We start from the raw sequence: 20,497 nt of genomic DNA on the forward strand, positions 1-20,497 counted from the left end.
ACAGGGGGCATGCTTACATGCTAAGGGGGCCGACTAGCCAAGGGAACGAACGCCCTTGCGACTAGTCATTGGCCTAATTAGCATATCATATGGGATCTTTAGAAATACTTTTTTCTAAAGATCACTATGTATGCTACTATAGGCTAGAACAGTTAGGCAGGGATTAGCAATAGAAAAGAAGACGTAACGGCACTCAGTTTTGTAGGTGCACAGATAGTGTGCCAACCCTTTCACTGTACACAAAGAATCTGGCACTCAAAAATTGCAGGTGAAAACAAATATTTTATTCCAATCAAAAAGAAAGTGTGTGTAACAAAGATGTTTGACGCTTTGGTCCATTTTAGACCTTTTTCAAAATAACACACACATTGTTGATGCAGTGGGCATAAGTGCTGGGGCATATACACCACAATAGAGGATAGGGCACAGACATCATTGGGAGGCATAAACTTGACACTGGGTCACAGACATCACTTGGAGAGGAGTCACAGACATCACTGGGGGGGGGGTCACAGACCATCACTGGGGGGGGGGTCACAGACCATCACTTGGGGGGGTCACAGACCATCACTTGGGGGGGGGTCACAGACCATCACTTGGGGGGGGGTCACAGACCATCACTTGGGGGGGGGTCACAGACCATCACTTGGGGGGGGGTCACAGACCATCACTGGGGGGGGGGTCACAGACCATCACTTGGGGGGGGGTCACAGACCATCACTTGGGGGGGGTCACAGACCATCACTTGGGGGGGGGGGGTCACAGACCATCACTTGGGGGGGGGGGGTCACAGACCATCACTTGGGGGGGGGGGGGTCACAGACCATCACTTGGGGGGGGGGGGTCACAGACCATCACTTGGGGGGGGGTCACAGACCATCACTTGGGGGGGGGGGTCACAGACCATCACTTGGGGGGGGGGGTCACAGACCATCACTTGGGGGGGGTGTCACAGACCATCACTTGGGGGGGGTCGCAGACCATCACTTGGGGGGGGTCGCAGACCATCACTTGGGGGGGGTCGCAGACCATCACTTGGGGGGGGGGTCGCAGACCATCACTTGGGGGGGGGGTCACAGACCATCACTTGGGGGGGGGGTCACAGACCATCACTTGGGGGGGGGGTCACAGACCATCACTTGGGGGGGGGGTCACAGACCATCACTTGGGGGGGTGGGGGTCACAGACCATCACTTGGGGGGGGGGGGGTCACAGACCATCACTTGGGGGGGGGGGTCACAGACCATCACTTGGGGGGGGGGTCACAGACTATCACTAGGGGAGGTCACAGACCATCACTGGAGGGGGTGTCACAGACCTCACTCGGGGGACACCGGCATCACTAAGATGAGACTGGGTGGCATGGACAGCACTTGCAGAGCACAGACATCGCTAGGGAGCACACAGCACTGGGGGTGGTACACAGCATTGGAGGGAACACAACACTGGGGGTGGCATACAGCACTAGGAGCTGCACATGGCACGGAGGGGGGCACAGAGCGCCGGAGAGCGGGCACACACTGCTGGAAGCGATGAAGCTGCTGTGGGACAGAAGCACAGAGCGCTAAACCCGCCCACAAAGTAAGTCCTGAGCACTCTGGCACTGGCCAGCGAGAGAGCCCATTGGTAAGCACAAGCAGCTCAGGTGGGGATTTAAAGGGCCGGCGGCCAGCAAGACTGCGGCGGCCCGAGCACTGACACGCCCGGGTTCCGTAGGACATTCCCTACCCCTGTCGTAGAGTAATGGAAGGGGATTATTGTGGGGTGGGTGTGACTTGACATGATACATGCTGTTCACTGTGTCTCCATGCAGGCCCTGCCTCTTATTACAGTCATAGTAGGAAGCCCCCGGGAGGATGGAAGGATATGCATTGTTACTACAGCAGAGGGGGCCGATGAGCCGCATAAAGTGGAGTTTGAGGCACCAAAGGTGGACCGACCTCTAACCCCTGGAGCGCCAAAATGGGCTAACTATGTGAAAGGGGTTATTCAGCATTACAGAGGTAAGCCGGCGAGAGAGGTCATGATTAGTGTGATTGACATAAACATTGCCGCAGTTTCTAGTAATGGGGGAGACTTCCCCCTCCCTCCAATCAGCTCAGACTGTTAACAATCTGCCTAATGTAGCGAATTGGGCGATTGTATGTATTACTTGCATGGGCATTCATATAAAGGGCTGCCAGCAGAGGTGGGCACCGGCATCGCTCCCCTGGCCACCTCCGGTGTTCTATTCGCGACATTCTGTATTTCTGACTGCTTCTGTCCTGGAGTACGTTTAGTTCCTGTATGTCATGAGTTTCCTTTGTTTTCTCAGCTGGCCCCATTCCTGGATTTAATGCAGTGATTGCCACCAGTGTGCCATTGGGCGGAGGTCTGTCCAGCTCTGCATCTCTAGAAGTGGCTTCCTATACCTTCTTACAACAGCTGTGCCCAGGTTAGAACAAGCATATTCTGTATATAAAGGCTGCATTCACATGTTGCAGCCACATTGCTGTAATCAATATAGAACTGTAAATGCAATTGCTCTAATATTAGAAAATTGCAGCAAACTAATGCATTTTTGTGGTGATTTTCCAATATTGCTGCAAAAAACATTCTGGTTCTACCAGGAACACGGCAAGAAACGGCAACGCAGCCACTTCGCATGAACGCTGCAAAGGACACTGTGTGTGACAAACTTGCAAGCGTGACGTATGTTTATACCAAACTTTTTTGAGTGGGCCCCTAACCAGGTAACCATGTGTACAACTACTGTGGCGCCCCTTAATCGTGGGTACAGCAGATGACCGGGCTGTTGCTGAAAAGAAAAATCTATACCAATACCGATATTGTCGCCATAATAGCCTGGTATTTCTCCACATCATGGACCCATCGTGGTAAAGAGGTAAGAATCATTGCCCCATCCTGATATAGATGTCCCCATCATAGCCCCGTTCTTGTATATGTCCTCAATCCTGGTACATTTCAGCCCTCATATACAGTACAGACCAAAAGTTTGGACACACCACCTCATTCAAAGAGTTTTCTTTATTTTCATGACTCTAAAAATTGTAGATTCACATTGAAGGCATCAAAACTATGAAACTATGAATTAACACATGTGGAATAAAATACTTAAAGTGTGAAACAACTGAAAATATGTCTTACATTCTAGGTTCTTCAAAGTAGCCACCTTTTGCTTTCATTACTACTTTGCACACTCTTGGCATTCTCTTGATAAGCTTCAAGAGGTACCGTATTTTTTCAGACTATAAGATGCACCCTGATTTTAGAGGAGGAAAATAAAATTTTAAGCAAAAAATGTGGTCATGACACACTTAGGGGGCGAGGATCTGCTGCTGACACTTATGGGGTAATGTCCTGCTCATATACTCCCCGTCCTGCTCACGTACTCCCCAGGCTGCTCACGTACTCCCCAGGCTGCTCATAACAAACCCCCATCATCCTGATGTATGGCCGCATCCTGTGGCACATAAAAAAAAAAAAAATAAACGTTCATGCTCACCTTACCTCACCTCACTCTCTGCAGCACCGCTCCTCTTATCGTCTATGTCAGTGGCAGCGCCGCTGAGTGGAGCCGTCCCCGTTCCCCTGCAGCATCGCGATCTCCTCCTGTCTGTCCCGTGTGGACACGTGTGCACAGCGATGACGTCATCGCTGTGCGTGGCGCTAGTCTCCCCGCAAGTCAGCTGACCGGAGGAGACAGGAGGAGATCGTGGTGCTGCAGGGGAACGGTGAGTAATGTGTACTGATTCACTGCCCCCCGCCCTGATGATGATGCGCGGGGAGCAGTGAATACAGCCGCACATGATCACTCCAGGCTGTAGTTGCAAGGGGTGATCATGCGGGCCGGCTGTTTATCCCCCGCCCATCATCTCGCCCACCTGTCAGTGCCAGCTTCAGCGCTGAGAGATGGGCGGGAGGATGGGCATGCATATTAAATGAGCGGGTCCACGTGGTCACGGCAGGCTGCTACAGCCTGCTCGTGCCCCCGATGACCCACTCCACCGCAGCACCCTCATTCCCCGAGGCCCTGTATTCAGACCATAAGATGCACCCCCCACTTTCCCCCAACATTTGGGGGAAAAAAAGTGCGTCTTATGGTCCGAAAAATACGGTAGTCACCGGAAATGGTTTTACAACAGTCTTAAAGGAGTTCCCAGAGATGCTTAGCACTTGTTGGCCCTTTTGCCTTCACTCTGCGGTCCAGCTCACCCCAAACCATCTCGATTGGGTTCAGGTCTGGTGACTGTGGAGGCCAGGTCATCTGGCGTAGCACCCCATCACTCTCCTTCTTATTCAAATAGCCCTTATACAGCCTGGAGGTGTGTTTGGGGTCAATGTCCTGTTGAACAATAAATTATGGTCCAACTAAACGCAAACCGGATGGAATAGCATGCCGCTGCAAGATGCTGTGGTAGCCATGCTGGTTCTGTATGCTTTCAATTTTGAATAAATCCCCAACAGTGTCACCAGCAAAGCACCCCCACACCATCACACCTCCTCCTCCATGCTTCACGGTGGGAACCAGCCATGTAGAGTCCATCCGTTCACCTTTTCTACAAAGACACGGTGATTGGATCCAAAGATCTCAAATTTGGACTCATCAGACCAAAGCACAGATTTCCACTGGTCTAATGTCCATTCCTTGTGTTCTTTAGCCCAAACAAGTCTCTTCTGCTTGTTGCCTGTCCTTAGCAGTGGTTTCCTAGCAGCTATTTTACCATGAAGGCCTGCTGCACAAAGTCTCCTCTTAACAGTTGTTCTAGAGATGAGAAGGTGTGTCCAAACGTTTGGTCAGTACTGTATATTCCCCATCCTAGTAAATGTCCCCCATATGAGCCCCCCATATATGTTTCCCATCTTGGTAAATGTCCCCCATCCTGGCCACATATTGGTACATATGGGTCCTCATATATGTCCCCCATACTGGTAAATGTCTCCCATCCTGGAAGCATTCTGGTACATATGAGCCCCCATATGAGTCCACCATCCTGGTAAATGTCCCCCATACTGGTAAATGTCCGCCATCCTGGCTGCATCCTGGTTAATTTAAGCTCCCCTATATGTCCCCCATCGTGATTGCATGATGGTTCATTTGAGCCCCCATATATGTTCAGCATCCTGGTTCATTTGAGTCCCTATATATGTCCCCCATCCTGGCAGCATCCTGTTTCATATGAACCATCATATATGTCCCTCATTCCGGCCACATACTGGTACATATAAGCTCCCCTATATAGGTTCCCCATCCTGGTACATATGAGCCACCATTGCACTGCACATAGTTTAAAAAAAAAACAACTCTCCTTATAACACCCGGTCCACCACTGGTCGCCGCCGGGTTCCCAGTTCCCGCACGGCCACATGTCATGACGCTGGCGCCGCATGTCGTTATGCAATGGCACTGCACTTAATGACGTTCCCGATGTCTCCTAGACATTAGGCCTGCGACCTAGGAGAGGAGTATCGGAGCAAGGAATAATGTCTCCTCCGCTCAGACAGAACTTTGAACTACCAGCGAGATTGCGCCAGTAGTTTAAAGCGGTAGTGGCTGAGGTAACGATGCGTGTGCCGACAGAGAGGGCTCTGTGTGCCGTAGGTTCACCAGCACTGACCTACTGTATCCTCACCCATCCCCTGTAGACTGGGATCCCTCGCAGGCAGGATCCTCTCTCCTCCTATACCAGTCTGTGCCTTGTATTGTTCATGATTATTATACTTGTCTATGTATGCCCCTTTTTCACATGTCAAGCACCATGGAATAAATGCCACTATAATAATATAGCGTCTTCCAGCACCAACTCGTCTGCACAGTTTGCAAAACAGACACTTAACGTCACATCTCCTTCACCTTCACCATCTATTCCCAACCTGCACAAACTCCTCATTCTGCTGTCACCCCAATGCTGAACTGCTGCAGCTGTATGTGTCCCTATTACTGAACCTGCTGTGTGGCACCAAAACAGGGCTTCTCTAAGTGCTCCACATAATGTGCCCCTTTCAAACCAAAATGCCTCCTTTGTGCCCTGTAGATGGTGAAACTGCTCCCTATAAAATATTAATGCTCTTTACAAGTACCCTAGAATACAGTGCTACATTTTCCCCTCTAAGGCTACTTTCACACATCCGGATTTTTGCTCTGCGGCACAATACGGCATTCTGCAGGACTTACATTAGTGCCGTATTGTGCCGCAGGGGCTTGCGTTCGGTCCGGTTTTTGCCGCATGCGGCAGATTTAGCCGATGCGGCGGCCGGATAGAATGTTCCCTGCAACGTTTTTTGCTCCGGCAAAAAAAAAACGCATCGCGCCGCATCCGGCCGCTGCGGCGCATTTTCAATGCATGCCTATGGATGCTGGATGCGGCGCGATGCGGAAAAAACCGCATCCGGCCGCCGCATGCGGTTTTTTCCACTGCGCATGCTCAGTAGCGTGCCGCAACCGGAAAAAAACGGACCGACCGCATGTAAAAACGCCGCATCCGTTGCATAGGTTTCACAGCCGGATTGAGCCGCACGGCTCAAACCGGATGTGTGAAAGTAGCCTTAGTGCCCACTTTACATTTATTGATGTCCTTTGAGTTCTCAGTGTATAGCTCCCCATTCCACAGTGAGCGGGAGCCATGGCTGCCCCATGCACAGTGAGGGGGGCCACAACTCCCCTATGCACTGTAGGAGGGTCCAGCATCATACCGCTACACAGTGGGAGGAGCCCACGGCCCCCACACTATATGATGGCCCCTCACACTTTGTTCCCCCCATTATATTCTTACCTAGACTGTATGAGGCCCCACACACTTTGTTCCCCCATTATATCCTTACCTAGACTGTATGAGGCCCCACACACTTTGTTCCCCCCATTATATCCTTACCTAGACTGTATGAGGACCCCACACACTTTGTTCCCCCCCCCATTATATCCTTACCTAGACTGTATGAGGCCCCCACACTTTGAGAGCCCCCCCCTCAATTTTATTCCCCCACAGTCACACCACAAGTACTAATTAAAATCTCATATTGTCACCAAACAAGTTCACTGGCCGACAGCGGCAAGGTATGGGAGGCCAATGCGTTGATGTGTTCTCGCCAGTAATATAGGAGGTTGTTAAAGTGCCCCCACCTCACCCAATTCATCATCCTGCTGGTATGGGGGCCACAGGCTAAAGCACCCGGCAGACTACAGAATGGAGAGCAGTCTCCGTACTCTACCACTAAGGTCAATTGTATCAGCAAGCTACACATGGAAATACAGTTAAGAGTGGTAGCGGTTTCTCCAGGTGGGTCCCTCCTAGTGAGGGGCCACAGTGGAAGCTTCCATTTGCCCCCTCGTTGGCTACGGTATTGATCACTCCCAATTTATTGAGTAAAGGTATTTCAGTCCTACTCGCTGCAGAAAATAAAGCACACAGTAATGCAATATTTGTAAAATGTTAGATCTGGCTTGATCATCCATAAATGCTACTATTTAAAGAAAGCATTTATGGGTGAGCTATAACGCCTAAAGAACTGGGCTCCCATGAGCTCAAGCACATGGCTCTTAAAGGGGTTGTTCTCTTTCACTTAAATTTCAGCCCTGACTGCAGTTTTGCTATAAAGAAAAAGCAACCGAACTGTACTCGCCTTCTCTAGTTCTAACAGAGTCTCCACCACAGTTCCCAGTGCCTGGCATTAGCACTGAGAGTAGGATGATTTAGGGGCAGAGACCCTGATTCTAGCTATGTGTCATGTACTAGGCTTCTTGCACTCATAAAATGTTCTATCTGCTGCAGATATAGCAGTTCTCTGAATGCTGATCTCTATATAAACACACTCACACCACTGATTGGCAGCTTTTTGCCTATTTACAGTGTACAATCATTGGTGGTGTTTGGGTTATACACATGGATATAGAGGATTACATGCAGGGCCGTATTTGCCACTAGGCACCCGTGGTCCCGTGCCTAGGGCGGCACGTTGCGGGGGGCGGCACTTTCTGGCAGCAAAAACAAATATATATATATATATATATATATATATATATATATATATATATATATATATATATATATATATATATATATATATATATATATAAATATATATAAATTTTTTTTTTTTTTTTTTTTTTTTTACATCCCCGCCCCCCGTCCCTCCCTCCGTTACACTCGGCTGTGTTCGGGGGGGGGGGGGGGGGGTTGGGAGGGAGGAGAGGCGCAGTTCTGTCTATTTAAATACACAGCGGGCGCCAGGCATAGTGAGCTGATTAACCCCGGAAGTTCCATCGCCTGCACTTCCGGGGTCAGAGGCGCGCGGGCGCGACAATCGGCTGACTGCCCCGTGCTGCAGCGTCCAATGCTGCAGACAACACACGCCGCGGAGGAGGACGCGTCTGAAGCTGGAGCCAGCCGGCAGAAGAGGATAATCACCAGAGCAGGGCAGCCGGCAGCTGAGCAGATAAGGCAGAGCCTAGAATGTATGGGCACCTTACAGGTTAGTTGATGATGGTTGCGATGCCTCTTTTTGTCCACTATAATCATGCAAGGGGAGGCTGGGGGGAGAGAGGCTGAGGCTGGGGGAGGCTGGGAAGAGAGGGAGGCTGGGAAGAGAGAGAGAGGCTGGGGGGAGGCTGGGAAGAGAGAGAGGCTGAGGCTGGGGGGATGCTGGGAAGAGAGAGGCTGGGAAGAGAGAGGCTGGGGGGAGGCTGGGAAGAGAGAGGCTGGGAAGAGAGAGGCTGGGGGGAGGCTGGGAAGAGAGAGGCTGGGGGGAGGGTGGGAAGAGAGAGGCTGGGGGGAGGGTGGGAAGAGAGAGGCTGGGGGGAGGGTGGGAAGAGAGAGGCTGGGGGGAGGCTGGGAAGAGAGAGGCTGGGGGGAGGCTGGGAAGAGGGAGGCTGAGGCTGGGGGGAGGCTGGGAAGAGAGAGGCTGGGAAGAGAGAGGCTGGGGGGAGGCTGGGAAGAGAGAGGCTGGGAAGAGAGAGGCTGGGGGGAGGCTGGGAAGAGAGAGGCTGGGGGGAGGCTGGGAAGAGAGAGGCTGGGGGGAGGGTGGGAAGAGAGAGGCTGGGGGGAGGGTGGGAAGAGAGAGGCTGGGGGGAGGGTGGGAAGAGAGAGGCTGGGGGGAGGGTGGGAAGAGAGAGGCTGGGGGGAGGGTGGGAAGAGAGAGGCTGGGGGGAGGCTGGGAAGAGAGAGGCTGGGGGGGAGGCTGGGAAGAGAGAGGCTGGGGGGAGGCTGGGAAGAGGGAGGCTGAGGCTGGGGGGAGGCTGGGAAGAGGGAGGCTGAGGCTGGGGGGAGGCTGGGAAGAGGGAGGCTGAGGCTGGGGGGAGGCTGGGAAGAGAGAGGCTGAGGCTGGGGGGAGGTTGGGGGGAGAGAGAGGCTGAAGCTGGGGGGGAGGTTGGGGGGAGAGAGAGGCTGAGGTTGGGGGGAGGGTGGGGAGAGAGAGAGAGGCTTTGGGGGGAGAGGGAGGCTGAGAGGAGAGAGGCTGATGCTTGGGGGAGAGAGAGGCTGGGAGGAGAGAGGCTGATTCTGGGGGAGGCTGATGCTGAGGGAGGCTGATGCTGGGGGAGGCTGGGAGGGGGAGGGGGAGGCTTGGAGGAGGGAAGCTGATGCTGAGGGAGGCTGAGGGAGGAGTGAGGCTGATGCTGAGGGAGGCTGATGCTGGGGGAGGCTGGGAGGAGGGAGGCTGATGCTGGGGGAGGCTAGGAACAGGGAGGCTGATGCTGGGGGAGGCTAGGAGGAGGGAGGCTGATGCTGGGGGAGGCTAGGAGGAGGGAGGCTGATGCTGGGGGAGGCTAGGAGGAGGGAGGCTGATGCTGGGGGAGGCTAGGAGGAGGGAGGCTGATGCTGGGGGAGGCTGGGAGGAGGGAGGCTGATGCTGGGGGAGGGTGGGAGGAGGGAGGCTGATGCTGGGGGAGGTTGGGAGGAGGGAGGCTGATGCTGGGGGAGGTTGGGAGGAGGGAGGCTGATGCTGAGGGTTGTTGGGAGGAGGGAGGCTGATGCTGGGGGAGGCTGGGAGGAGGCAGAGGCTGAGACTGGAGGGAGGCAGAGGCTGAGACTGGGGGGAGGCTGGAGGGAGGCAGAGATTGGGGTGAGGCTGGAGGGAGGCTGAGACTGGGGGGAGGCTGAGACTTGGGGGAGGCTGGAGGGAGGCAGAGGCTGAGACTGAGGGAGGCTGGGAGGAGGCAGAGGCTGGGACTGGGGGGAGGCTGGAGGGAGGCTGGGACTGGGGGGAGGCTGAGACTGGGGGGAGGCTGGAGGGAGGCTGAGACTGGGGGGAGGCTGGAGGGAGGCTGAGACGTGGGGGAGGCTGGAGAGAGGCTGAGACTGGAGGAGGCAGAGGCTGGGACTGGAGGGAGGCTGAGGCTGGAGGGAGGCTGGAGGGAGGTTGAGACTGGGGGGAGGCTGGAGGGAGGCTGAGACTGGGGGGAGGCTGAGACTGGGGGGAGGCTGGAGGGAGGCTGAGACTGTGGGGAGGCTGGAGGGAGGCAGAGGCTGAGGCTGGAGGGAGGCAGAGGCTGGGACTGGGGGGAGGCTGGAGGGAGGCTGAGACTGGGGGGAGGCTGGAGGGAGGCTGAGACTGGGGGGAGGCTGGAGGGAGGCTGAGACTGGGGGGAGGCTGGAGGGAGGCTGAGACTGGGGGGAGGCTGGAGGGAGGCTGAGACTGGGGGGAGGCTGGAGGGAGCCTGAGACTGGAGGGAGGCTGGAGGGAAACTGAGGCTGAGACTGGGGGGAGGCTGGAGGGAGGCTGAGACTGGAGGGAGGCTGAGGCGGAGACTGGGGGAGGCTGGAGGGAGGCTGAGGCGGAGACTGGGGGGAGACTGGGGGGAGGCTGAGGCTGGGGGGAGGCTGAGGCGGAGACTGGGGCAGGCTGAGGCTGGGGGGAGGCAAAGGCTGAGACTGGGGGAGAGAGGCTGATGCTGAGGGAAGATAGAGGCTGATGCTGGGGGAGAGAGGCTGATGCTGGGGGGGAGTGGGAGAGAGGGGCTAATGCTAGAGACAGAGGACAAGGGATGAGGGATAGTGCAATGACAAAATCGATTGGGTGGGGGGAGTGTAAGGACTCAGAATAAGAGGGGGGCAGCATTGGGAGCTCATTATGGAGAAGGGGCGGCATGTGTGGGATCAGTTTGGAGTGGAGCAATGTAGGGGAGTCAATATCAAGAGTGGGGTAGTGTGTGTGGGGGGGTCTCAGCATAAGCGTTAGTGTGGTGGTCTTAGCATGAGTGGGGCAACATGAAGGTCTCATTATGGAAAAGAGGAAGGCAGCATTAGGAGCTCATGGAGAGGGGCAGCATGCATGGGACATTGTGAGAAGGGGGCAGCATGCATGGGACACTGTGAGGAGGGGGCAGCATGCATGGGACACTGTGAGGATGAAGCAGCATGCATGGGACACTGAGGAGGGGGCAGCATGCATGGGACACTGTGAGGAGGGGACAGCATGCATGGGACACTGTGAGGAGGGGACAGCATGCATGGGACACTGAGGAGGGAGCAGCATGCATGGGACACTGTGAGGAGGGGACAGCATGCATGGGACACTGTGAGGAGGGAGCAGCATGCATGGGACACTGTGAGTAGGGAGCAGCATGCATGGGACACTGTGAGGAGGGGGCAGCATGCATGGGACATTGTGAGGAGGGGCAGCATGCATGGGACATTGTGAGGAAGGGGCAGCATGCATGGGACATTGTGAGGAAGGGGCAGCATGCATGGGACATTGTGAGGAGGGGGCAGCATGCATGGGACATTGTGAGGAGGGGGCAGCATGCATGGGACATTGTGAGGAGTGGGCAGCATGCATGGGACATTGTGAGGAGTGGGCAGCATGCATGGGACATTGTGAGGAGGGGGCAGCATGCATGGGACATTGTGAGGAGGGGGCAGCATGCATGGGACATTGTGAGGAGGGGGCAGCATGCATGGGACATTGTGCGGAGGGGGCAGCATGCATGGGACATTGTGAGGAGGGGGCAGCATGCATGGGACAGTGTGAGGAGGGGGCAGCATGCATGGGACATTGTGAGGAGGGGGCAGCATGCATGGGACATTGTCCTCACATCATGCTGCTCCCTCCTCACAATGTGCAGATCATATTTCATAATTGAGGAAGGTGTGGTGGGTATAATTTATAAGGGAGGGCAGTGTGGTGTTTATTAGGGGCAGTGTCACAGTCACAGTATATAAGTGGGGACGGTGTGGTGGGAATATTTTTTTTATACTCATGCTATGTTTTGATGTGCCCGTGGTGATCCCCATTGGGGGGGGGTTAGTACCCTTCGTTTCTTGATACTTTTTAAAGTGTGCTACAGAGTAGATCTGCCTTGAACAGAGGTCGTGTGCGAAAACTCAGTTTTACGTTGTCACTAAGGGGCGCGACCACTCAAAGTGCCTAGGGCAGCACGAAGGCAAAATACAGCCCTGACTACATGGCAGCAGGGTCTCTGTCTGTACATTATGCTACTCTCAGATTAGGTGGAGAAAAACCTGATGACAGATTCCCTTTAAGACTCCAGCATATTTACCATATTTTCCCTTCAGAAGCTGCTTCTCTGGCGTCTTGGCATCATTCTTGCAGCGGCTAGGCTGCTGGCATCTTTTGCTCAGAAGCAGATCTAAATTGAATGGGTGATTTACATAAAGGAAGGGCTTGCACTTCTCTACCCTTCTGTATCCACTTCTGGCTTTCGCTCATTATCTCTGCGTCAAATACTGCTTAGGTGATTTGTCAAAGAAAAGCTGTGATCGAGACCATCCTTAGGCCCCCTTCACACATCGGTGATTCTAGTACGTATTTTACTGTTTTTATATGTACCAGAACCACGGACTTACGCAGACCCATTAATGTAAATGGGTCTGCGCACACATCAGTGATTTTTCACTGACCGGGTCGCCGTGCGGCGTACACGCTTGTCCGTGTGTTCTGCGCAGAGACAAGTCCGTTTTTCTCTGCCATTATTGATGTCCGTAAAACACGTATCAGAAAAAACACGTATCCTTGAATTAAAATTTTTTTTTATACTCACCGGTCTCCAGTGATGCTGACTCCGGCCGCTGCTGTCTCTGCTTCCAGGCCACCTAATCACGCTCATGCATATTCACTGCACCACTACCTGGAAGTAACAGCAGCCACCGAAGACAGGAGAGCCGTATACATCAGCACCTCGGACAGCAGGAGCATGGACAGGTGAGTATAAGTGCCTGATCTCCGTGTGCTATCACTAATAGCACACGGAGAACACGTGTGCCAAAATCATGGCACACTGAGGGCCATATGAGTCTTCAACACGTCAGTGAAAAACGTGTGTTTTTTAACTGACGTGTGAAAGAGGCCTTTAAAGGGGTTGGCCGGTCTAAATCCATTAGGCTATGTGCGTGCCCACGCGACAAGGTACTCGTGGACTTTTCCGCAGGTTTGTCCGCAGGTATATCTCAGCTTCTCCCCGAAATCCGCATCTATCCATTGCTGCGGTATATGTGCGGAGTTGTTGCGGTAAACCTGCAGGACAAGTGCGTAAATACCTGAGGAAGTCCCGCCCTGTATCTCCATAGTGGAGGAGCGGGAATTCCGCAGGTATTTGCTCATGAAAAATTGACATGCGGTTATGTGCAGCTGTGGGACATCCGCAGCATATTCTGCAGCTGCACATACCGCAGCATGGACATGCACACTACCCATGTCCCATAGGGTAACATGGAGAGTTTCTGTAATTGCTAGAACTTGCGGATATATCTAGAAAATCCGCAGGTTTTCCGTAGCAAAATCTGCGGGTACATTGTCCCGTAGGCACATAGCCTTAAGGGGGCTTTACACGGTAGTGATATCGCTAGCAATTTGTAGCGATAGCGAGCGTGTAAGTACCCGCCCCCGTCGCGCATGCGATTGTTTGTGATCGCTGCCGTAGCGAACATTATCGCTATGGCAGCGTCACACATACTTACCTGGTCGGCGTCGACTGCCGAACAATGCCTCCTTCAAGGGGGAGGGACGTTCGGCATCACAGCGACGTCACCGCAACGTCACTAAGCGGCCAGCCAATCAAAGCGGAGGGGCGGAGATGAGCGGGACGTAACATCCCGCCCACCTCCTTCCTTCCGCATTGTGGCCGGCGGCAGGTAAGGAGACGTTCCTCGCTCCTGCGGTGTCACACATAGCGATGTGTGCTGTCGCATGAGCGATGAACCACCTGGATAAACAACCCTTACCGATTTTTGCGTTTGGGACGACCTCTCCATGGAGAACGATTTTCACCATTTTTGAGGTCGCTTAAGGTCGCTGGTCAGTGTCACACGCTGCGATATCATTAATGACGCCGGATGTGCGTCACTAACAACTAACCCCGACAACAAAACATTAACGATATCGTAGCGTGTAAAGCCCCCTTTAGTCTGCAGCAACTGTGCGCTGTGAGGATTCTCCGGTGTATGAGCCGATATACATACTGCCGGCCAGAATCTGACGAGAGAGGCAGGCTCATTTAATACTTTCTATACTTTGAGCGAGGCCGCAGCACTATAGTCAGACTCTGGTCTGAAGTATTCATATTGGACTGAGGAAGCCTCACAGCGCACAGTGCGTATGATGTGAGGATTCATAAGTCTGCATATTTATGGATTTCGACTGGACAACCCCTTTAAGGGAATGTCCACTTTTGTGTCTGGCCAATGTACTGACTGGCTAGATCATCTGATTTGTGTTTAGTAACACTAGGGCTACATGGTGACGGATCACAGCCACTCATTAGATGTAACGATACCCTATAGTGTTGTGTTACGACCTACTGTTACAGTCACATATCTTTTCAAATGTATTGTATTTTCTGTTGCAAGATGCACACGACTCACCATATGCTTGGATGCATGCAACATGTGAGTTACCTGACACAAAATTAAGGCTCTAAAATAATTGCGAGACATCAAGTCGCATAGATAATTTTGGTTGCACTACTTGTCAGACAACTACTGTCACTTGACAAATGTTGCTGTGTAGCCATAGACTCTGCATCTGACCATCTCTCTTCTCTTAGGGTGATGTAGCATGGATGCCGGTCACACTTTCTAGTTTTAGTCTGTTATACCTCAGTCATTCTTGGGCTGAATTTCTGTATTGTGTGCTCAGATGATGGCGATCTTGTTCAGAAGGCGCTTACCTGTCAAAAAGCTGAACATACATTTCCTGGAGTGCCCTGTGGGATCATGGACCAGTTTATATCTGTAATGGGAGAAGATGGCCATGCTCTGCTCATTGACTGCAGGTTAGTTTCAGGCTCTGTAAGACCTTATTCACACTGTAATGTGCTGTTATCTATGTCAGTTGTTAGGACATTACCAGGGGTGGATCGTGGGCTCCATGGATATTTGCTAGATTTTTTTTTCCCCACTTGTCTCTTATGGAATAAAAAAAACAAAATCAAACACGTTCATGGAACCCACGTATGACAGAAACACTATGATAGGGTAGTCAGATTTTTGTCATGGTTGCTATTACTTTTTTTTAATCAGATCAATTTTTATTTCTTTGTCGCTCCATTGGGAGACCCAGACAATTGGGTGTATAGCTTCTGCCTCCGGAGGCCACACAAAGTATTACACTTTAAAAAGTGTAACCCCTCCCCTCTGCCTATACACCCTCCCGTGGACCACGGGCTCCTCAGTTTTATGCTTTGTGTGGAAGGAGGCACACATCCACTCATGCATTCTCATAACTTAGTTGTCGGTTGGAAGAAAAGAGGACCCCCACGGGGTCCCCGGCATGCTCCCTTCTCACCCCACTATGTCGGTGGTGTTGTTAAGGTTGAGGTACCCATTGCGGGTACAAAGGCTGGAGCCACATGCCGTCTCCTTCACCATCCCTTATGCGGCTCTGGGAGAAGTGGGATCCTGAGCGGTCATCCATTTACTGGGACCATGCTCCATCCGCAGCCCCTGGTGGAACCTGCCGGACCGGAGCCTTTTCAACCACAGGGACCGGGCCCTGCTACTTAAAGGTACTCTGTGTCCCCATTGGGGACTGTACAAGGAGCGCACCTTCTTCCCGGAAGCTGCGGTAGTCGTAAAACTGAGGAGGCAGGTGGACTTCCGCGCCGACCGGGCCTGCTGGTCGGGCGCGGCCTCAAATTTAGTCCCCGGCTTCACCGCGGCCTAGTCGCGAAAATCCCGCCCCCGGGCCTGCCTGTCAGGGTTAAGGGCGGGATTACCGACATGACGTCGGATGTGAGGGCTGGAACATCCTGCATGTCTTCCTCCCCCTTCACTGACCACTGTGGGGAACCCAGACTCCCGCTCTTTGCTGGCGCCGCCCTTGGCCCCACTCCTCCCCTGAGAGCTCCGGCGGCCATTTTCTGGCATTCTGCCGGTGGGTGCTTCTCAGGGGAGCTCAGGGTGAACACAGCACCCGGTGCTGGTCCCCCTAGGGTGCCGGATACATATGTATATATTATATATATTTCTGTTCGGACAGACTGTACACCCTTTGTTCACATTTACCTTCAGTGGTCACTCTCCTAGGAGACAACAGGCACAGGTTTTTCTCGCGGTCTGTACCTCTTGTGGGGCTATGTTACCTGCGGGATCCACCTACCCTCACTGTGAGCAATGCTCGACTCCTGCCTCGCTTGCTCAGCCGGAGCCTCGGGCACTGGTGGGCCCCTCGGCTCATGTAGACCCCCCTGCTCCCCCTGAGCAGGCTGCAGGGACAGAGTCACCGGTGTTGGCCCTCAGTCATTTTCATTGCAGTTCATACCGGACCTTTCACAGGCCCTGGCCCTGTTAGCTTGTCTCATCCAGGCCCCGCTTGGTTAGCGCCGCAGCGCGCTCCCAGGTTGAGCCCTAGGTCTCAGGCAGAGGACTCCTGCCCGGACCGCAGTCCAAGACCGGCTAAGCGGTCTCGCTGGGACTCTTCCCCGACTTTCTCACGCTGCTAGGGATCCCAGCTTGCGGACTCTCAGGAAGACGAGGCGGACGGGGGAGCTCAGGGCTCTGGCCCTGACTTCACCCTTAACCTTGATACTCCTGAGGGGGACGCCTTAGTAAATGATCTTATCTCGTCCATCATCCAGGTGCTGGTTCGCTCTCCTCCGCCTCCTCCTCCTGTAGAGGAGTCGGCTTCTCAGCAGGAGAAACACCAGTTTCGGTTCCCCAAACGTACACGCAATACGTTTTTTGATCACTCTAACTTCAGGGATGCTGTCCAGAAACCCGGAGCGGTCCCGGACAAGCGTTGAGTTAAACGTCACACTGACACGCGTTACCCCTTTCCATCTGAAGTCGTTAAGAGTTGGGCTCATTCTCCCAAGATGGATCCTCCAGTCTCCAAATTGGCTGCTAGGTCCGTTGTGTCTGTTGCAAATGGCTCATCCCTGAAGGATGCCACTGACAGACAGACAGAGCTCTTGGTGAAGTCCATCTATGAGGCCACGGGCACGTCTTTCGCCCCGGCCTTTGCAGCCGTGTGGGCTCTCCAAGCAATCTAGGCTTGTCTGAAGGAGTTTAATGCTGTCACATGGAATTTTGCTCCGCATGTTCCGTCTTTGACTCTCGGGCATCAGCCTTTTCGTCCTGCGCCTGAACGCCGTCCTGGACTCCACTAGCCGCACGGCTGTAGCATATGCTAACTCCGTGGCAGTTCGCAAAAGGTTCTTAACTGGTTTGCCTTTTTCTGGCGACCGTTTATTTGGCGAACGATTGGATGATATTATTAAGGAATCCAAGGGAAAGGTCTCCTCCTTACCCCAGTCCAAACCTAAGAGACCTCAGCAAAGAAAAATCCAATCGAGGTTTCGGTCCTTTCGTCCCTCCGCCAAGCCACATTCTTCTTCGTCCACCATGCCGTAGAAAGGCCAGAGGAACTCATATGCGTGGCGCCCCACGTCACGACCCCAATAGGCCGCAGAGGGCACTGCCTCCAAAACGGCCTCCTCATGGCTCTCGGCCTATCCCCGGTCGGTGGCAGGCTCTCCCGCTTTGGCGGCGCCTGGTGGCCACAAGTTCAAGACCGATGGGTGAGAGACATTCTGTCTCATGGTTACAGGATAGAGTTCAGTTCTCGTCCTGCGGCTCGTTTTTTCAGAACCTCTGGGCCCCTTCTCAGGTGGCGTGTCAACACGTCGCTCTGGCGACTCTCCAGGGACAAACAGCTTTCTCTGCAGGCGGGGGTGCAATCACTTCTTTGGAGTCAGTCACATCCCTTAAGGCGCCTCATGCACTTCCTGGGGAAGATAGTTGCAGCTATGGAGGCAGTGCCGTTCGCGAACCAAGGCGGCACTCGCAGTCGTCAAGCCTTCCAGGAAGTCCGGCGGATTCTGCAGTGGGTGGAAACCACAGGCCCCACCATCTCCGCAGTTCACATCCCGGGCGTAGAAAACTGGGAAGCAGATTTTTTCAGTCATCAGAGCATGGACGCGGGGGAATGGTCGCTGCACCCAGAAGTGCTTCGAGAGATCCATCGCCCCTGAGGAACGCAGGACGTCGATCTCTCAAGGTCCCGGCCTTCATGGCACGGTCTCAGGATCACAGACCTCTGGCAGCGGACGCTTTAGTCCAGGGTTGGTGGGAGGGGACACACGTGGCACTCACCGCCCCATTCCAGCGCAACGTGGTAAAATGGTATCGGTATATAGACGATGTCTTGTTTTTTTGGACAGGTGACTGTCCATCTTGCGAAGAATTCATCGCTCAGCTCAATGACAACCCATGGCATATCAGGCTCTCTTCGAGTATTTCGACTACTTCTGTGGACTTTCTTGATTTGAAGATCTCCTTGGAAGATAACCGTGTTGTCACTTCCCTGTTTCGGAAACAGACTGCGACCAACAGTGTATTACACTATACATCCTTTCACCCTAGGCATGTGCGTGATGGCATACCCAGGGGTCAATTCCTCAGGGTACGCCGCAACTGTACTAACCCCACCACCTTCAGGAACGAAGCACAGGCACTTACCACACGCTTTCTTCAAAGAGGTTATCCCCGCAAAGTGGTTTCAAAGGCTTTTGAGCACTCTGCCAACATTCCAAGGTCTGATGCCTTTCGGGGCAAACAACGCAGTGAGCCTTGTACCATTAATCTCATAACTGCGTATAATAACCACTGGGATAAGATTTGGCGAATTTTGGAGAAGAATTGGGATATACTGCTTAGTGAACCCAGGTTGGTTCCATTTATCAGTACTCGCCCTAAGCTTACCGCAAAACGGGCTAAGAATTTAAAAGATATTCTCTCCTCCAGCCATTTCTGAAGGCCTACAATTTCCTTGGGTCGAGGGCACAGATTGGTTGGCTCTTTTCCCTGTGGCGATTGTACTATCTGTCCCTTTATGGCTGCCAATAGATGTATTGAAATTTCCATTTTCCCAGGGACTATAACAACTAAAATTTATTCCAACTGTCGGACGAAGAATGTGGTATATCTCTTCACATGTGGCTGCCCGAAACTATACGTAGGGCAGACCACGCAGGAGCTTCGACGGCGGATACAGCACCACTTTTCGGACATTGGACGTGCAAAGAAAGATCAGGCCCAAGGTAAGCCCATTACATCAGTGGCTAAACATTTTTTGGAAATGCATAATGGCTCGCTACAGGATGTCCGTATTTTGGTATTGGAGTCCGTGCCCTCCAACATTCGTGGAGGTAGATTGTCGGATGAATTGTTGAGAAGAGAGGCAAGATGGATCTACCAACTACGGAGCCTTTCCCCCAACGGACTTAATGAGGAGCTTTTGTTTACAGGCTTCTACAAGAAATAAATTATAGTTCTTGTGACTCCTCTTGGCCAGCACCATGGACAGGGGGCCTTATATTTATTTATTGGGCCTTTTTTGTCCATGCTGCTGCCCTTTTTGCACCACTATTGTTTGATTGGTTGTCTGGTTTTGGTGTGGGGGGGGGGGGGGGGTGGTCCAGCTTTACATGACTGGATGGTTCTTTCTGGTCATCTTATTCCTCTCAGGTTGTTTGGTTGTCACTTTTTCTTCTTTTTTCTTCTTCTTTTGGAGTTTTTATTGCCGTTTTTTTGGCTTCATTTCAGTTTTATTAATTCATTTTTACCCTTTATCTTTTTGGCAGCTTTGCTTGCCCGAAACTGGTATGATGGACCACTGGATTGTCTGCAATTTTTTGATATTTCCATCGTTGTGAGGAAGACCCTACATCTCTGTGAAGAAATGAAACGAACATTCATGCCTGATCGCTCCATTTGTATAAATGCTTTTGATTATTGTACTGTTATTTTGTTTTGTATATACTCTCCTTACCTCTTGGTTGCCTCTTGCCACGTGGTCCGGCACATTACACATATCGGGTAATGCATGTGTGCAGCAGTATCTATATGTAAACAGACCGTTTGGTTTTTGGCATGCTTGGCCCTGCATGCAGGAAGGGTGCAGGCTTGCATATACTTTTATATTTCCTTTTTATCAATACATCATATGGTTCTCCACAGCACCATATGATTTTCAATTGTTTTGATAAACCATGTTTGCCCCAGGTATATCTTTATATGGTAGGCAGGGTATACTTTAAATGGCAAAA

At 52.7% G+C, this 20,497-nt stretch overlaps 1 protein-coding gene across 1 annotated transcript in view; it reads left to right on the forward strand.

The window, feature by feature from the left end:
• GALK1 (galactokinase 1) overlaps positions 1–20,497 on the forward strand; it is a 31,859-nt gene that overhangs the window by 1,060 nt on the left and 10,302 nt on the right. The window contains exons 2-4 of the mRNA XM_075349617.1: positions 1,814–2,003; positions 2,315–2,434; positions 15,088–15,223. Coding sequence (XP_075205732.1) covers positions 1,814–2,003; positions 2,315–2,434; positions 15,088–15,223 — 446 coding nt within the window. The remainder of the gene's footprint in view (positions 1–1,813; positions 2,004–2,314; positions 2,435–15,087; positions 15,224–20,497) is intronic.

The sequence above is a fragment of the Anomaloglossus baeobatrachus genome, chromosome 5 (assembly GCF_048569485.1).
Source record: "Anomaloglossus baeobatrachus isolate aAnoBae1 chromosome 5, aAnoBae1.hap1, whole genome shotgun sequence".
Taxonomy (NCBI): Eukaryota; Metazoa; Chordata; class Amphibia; order Anura; family Aromobatidae; genus Anomaloglossus; species Anomaloglossus baeobatrachus.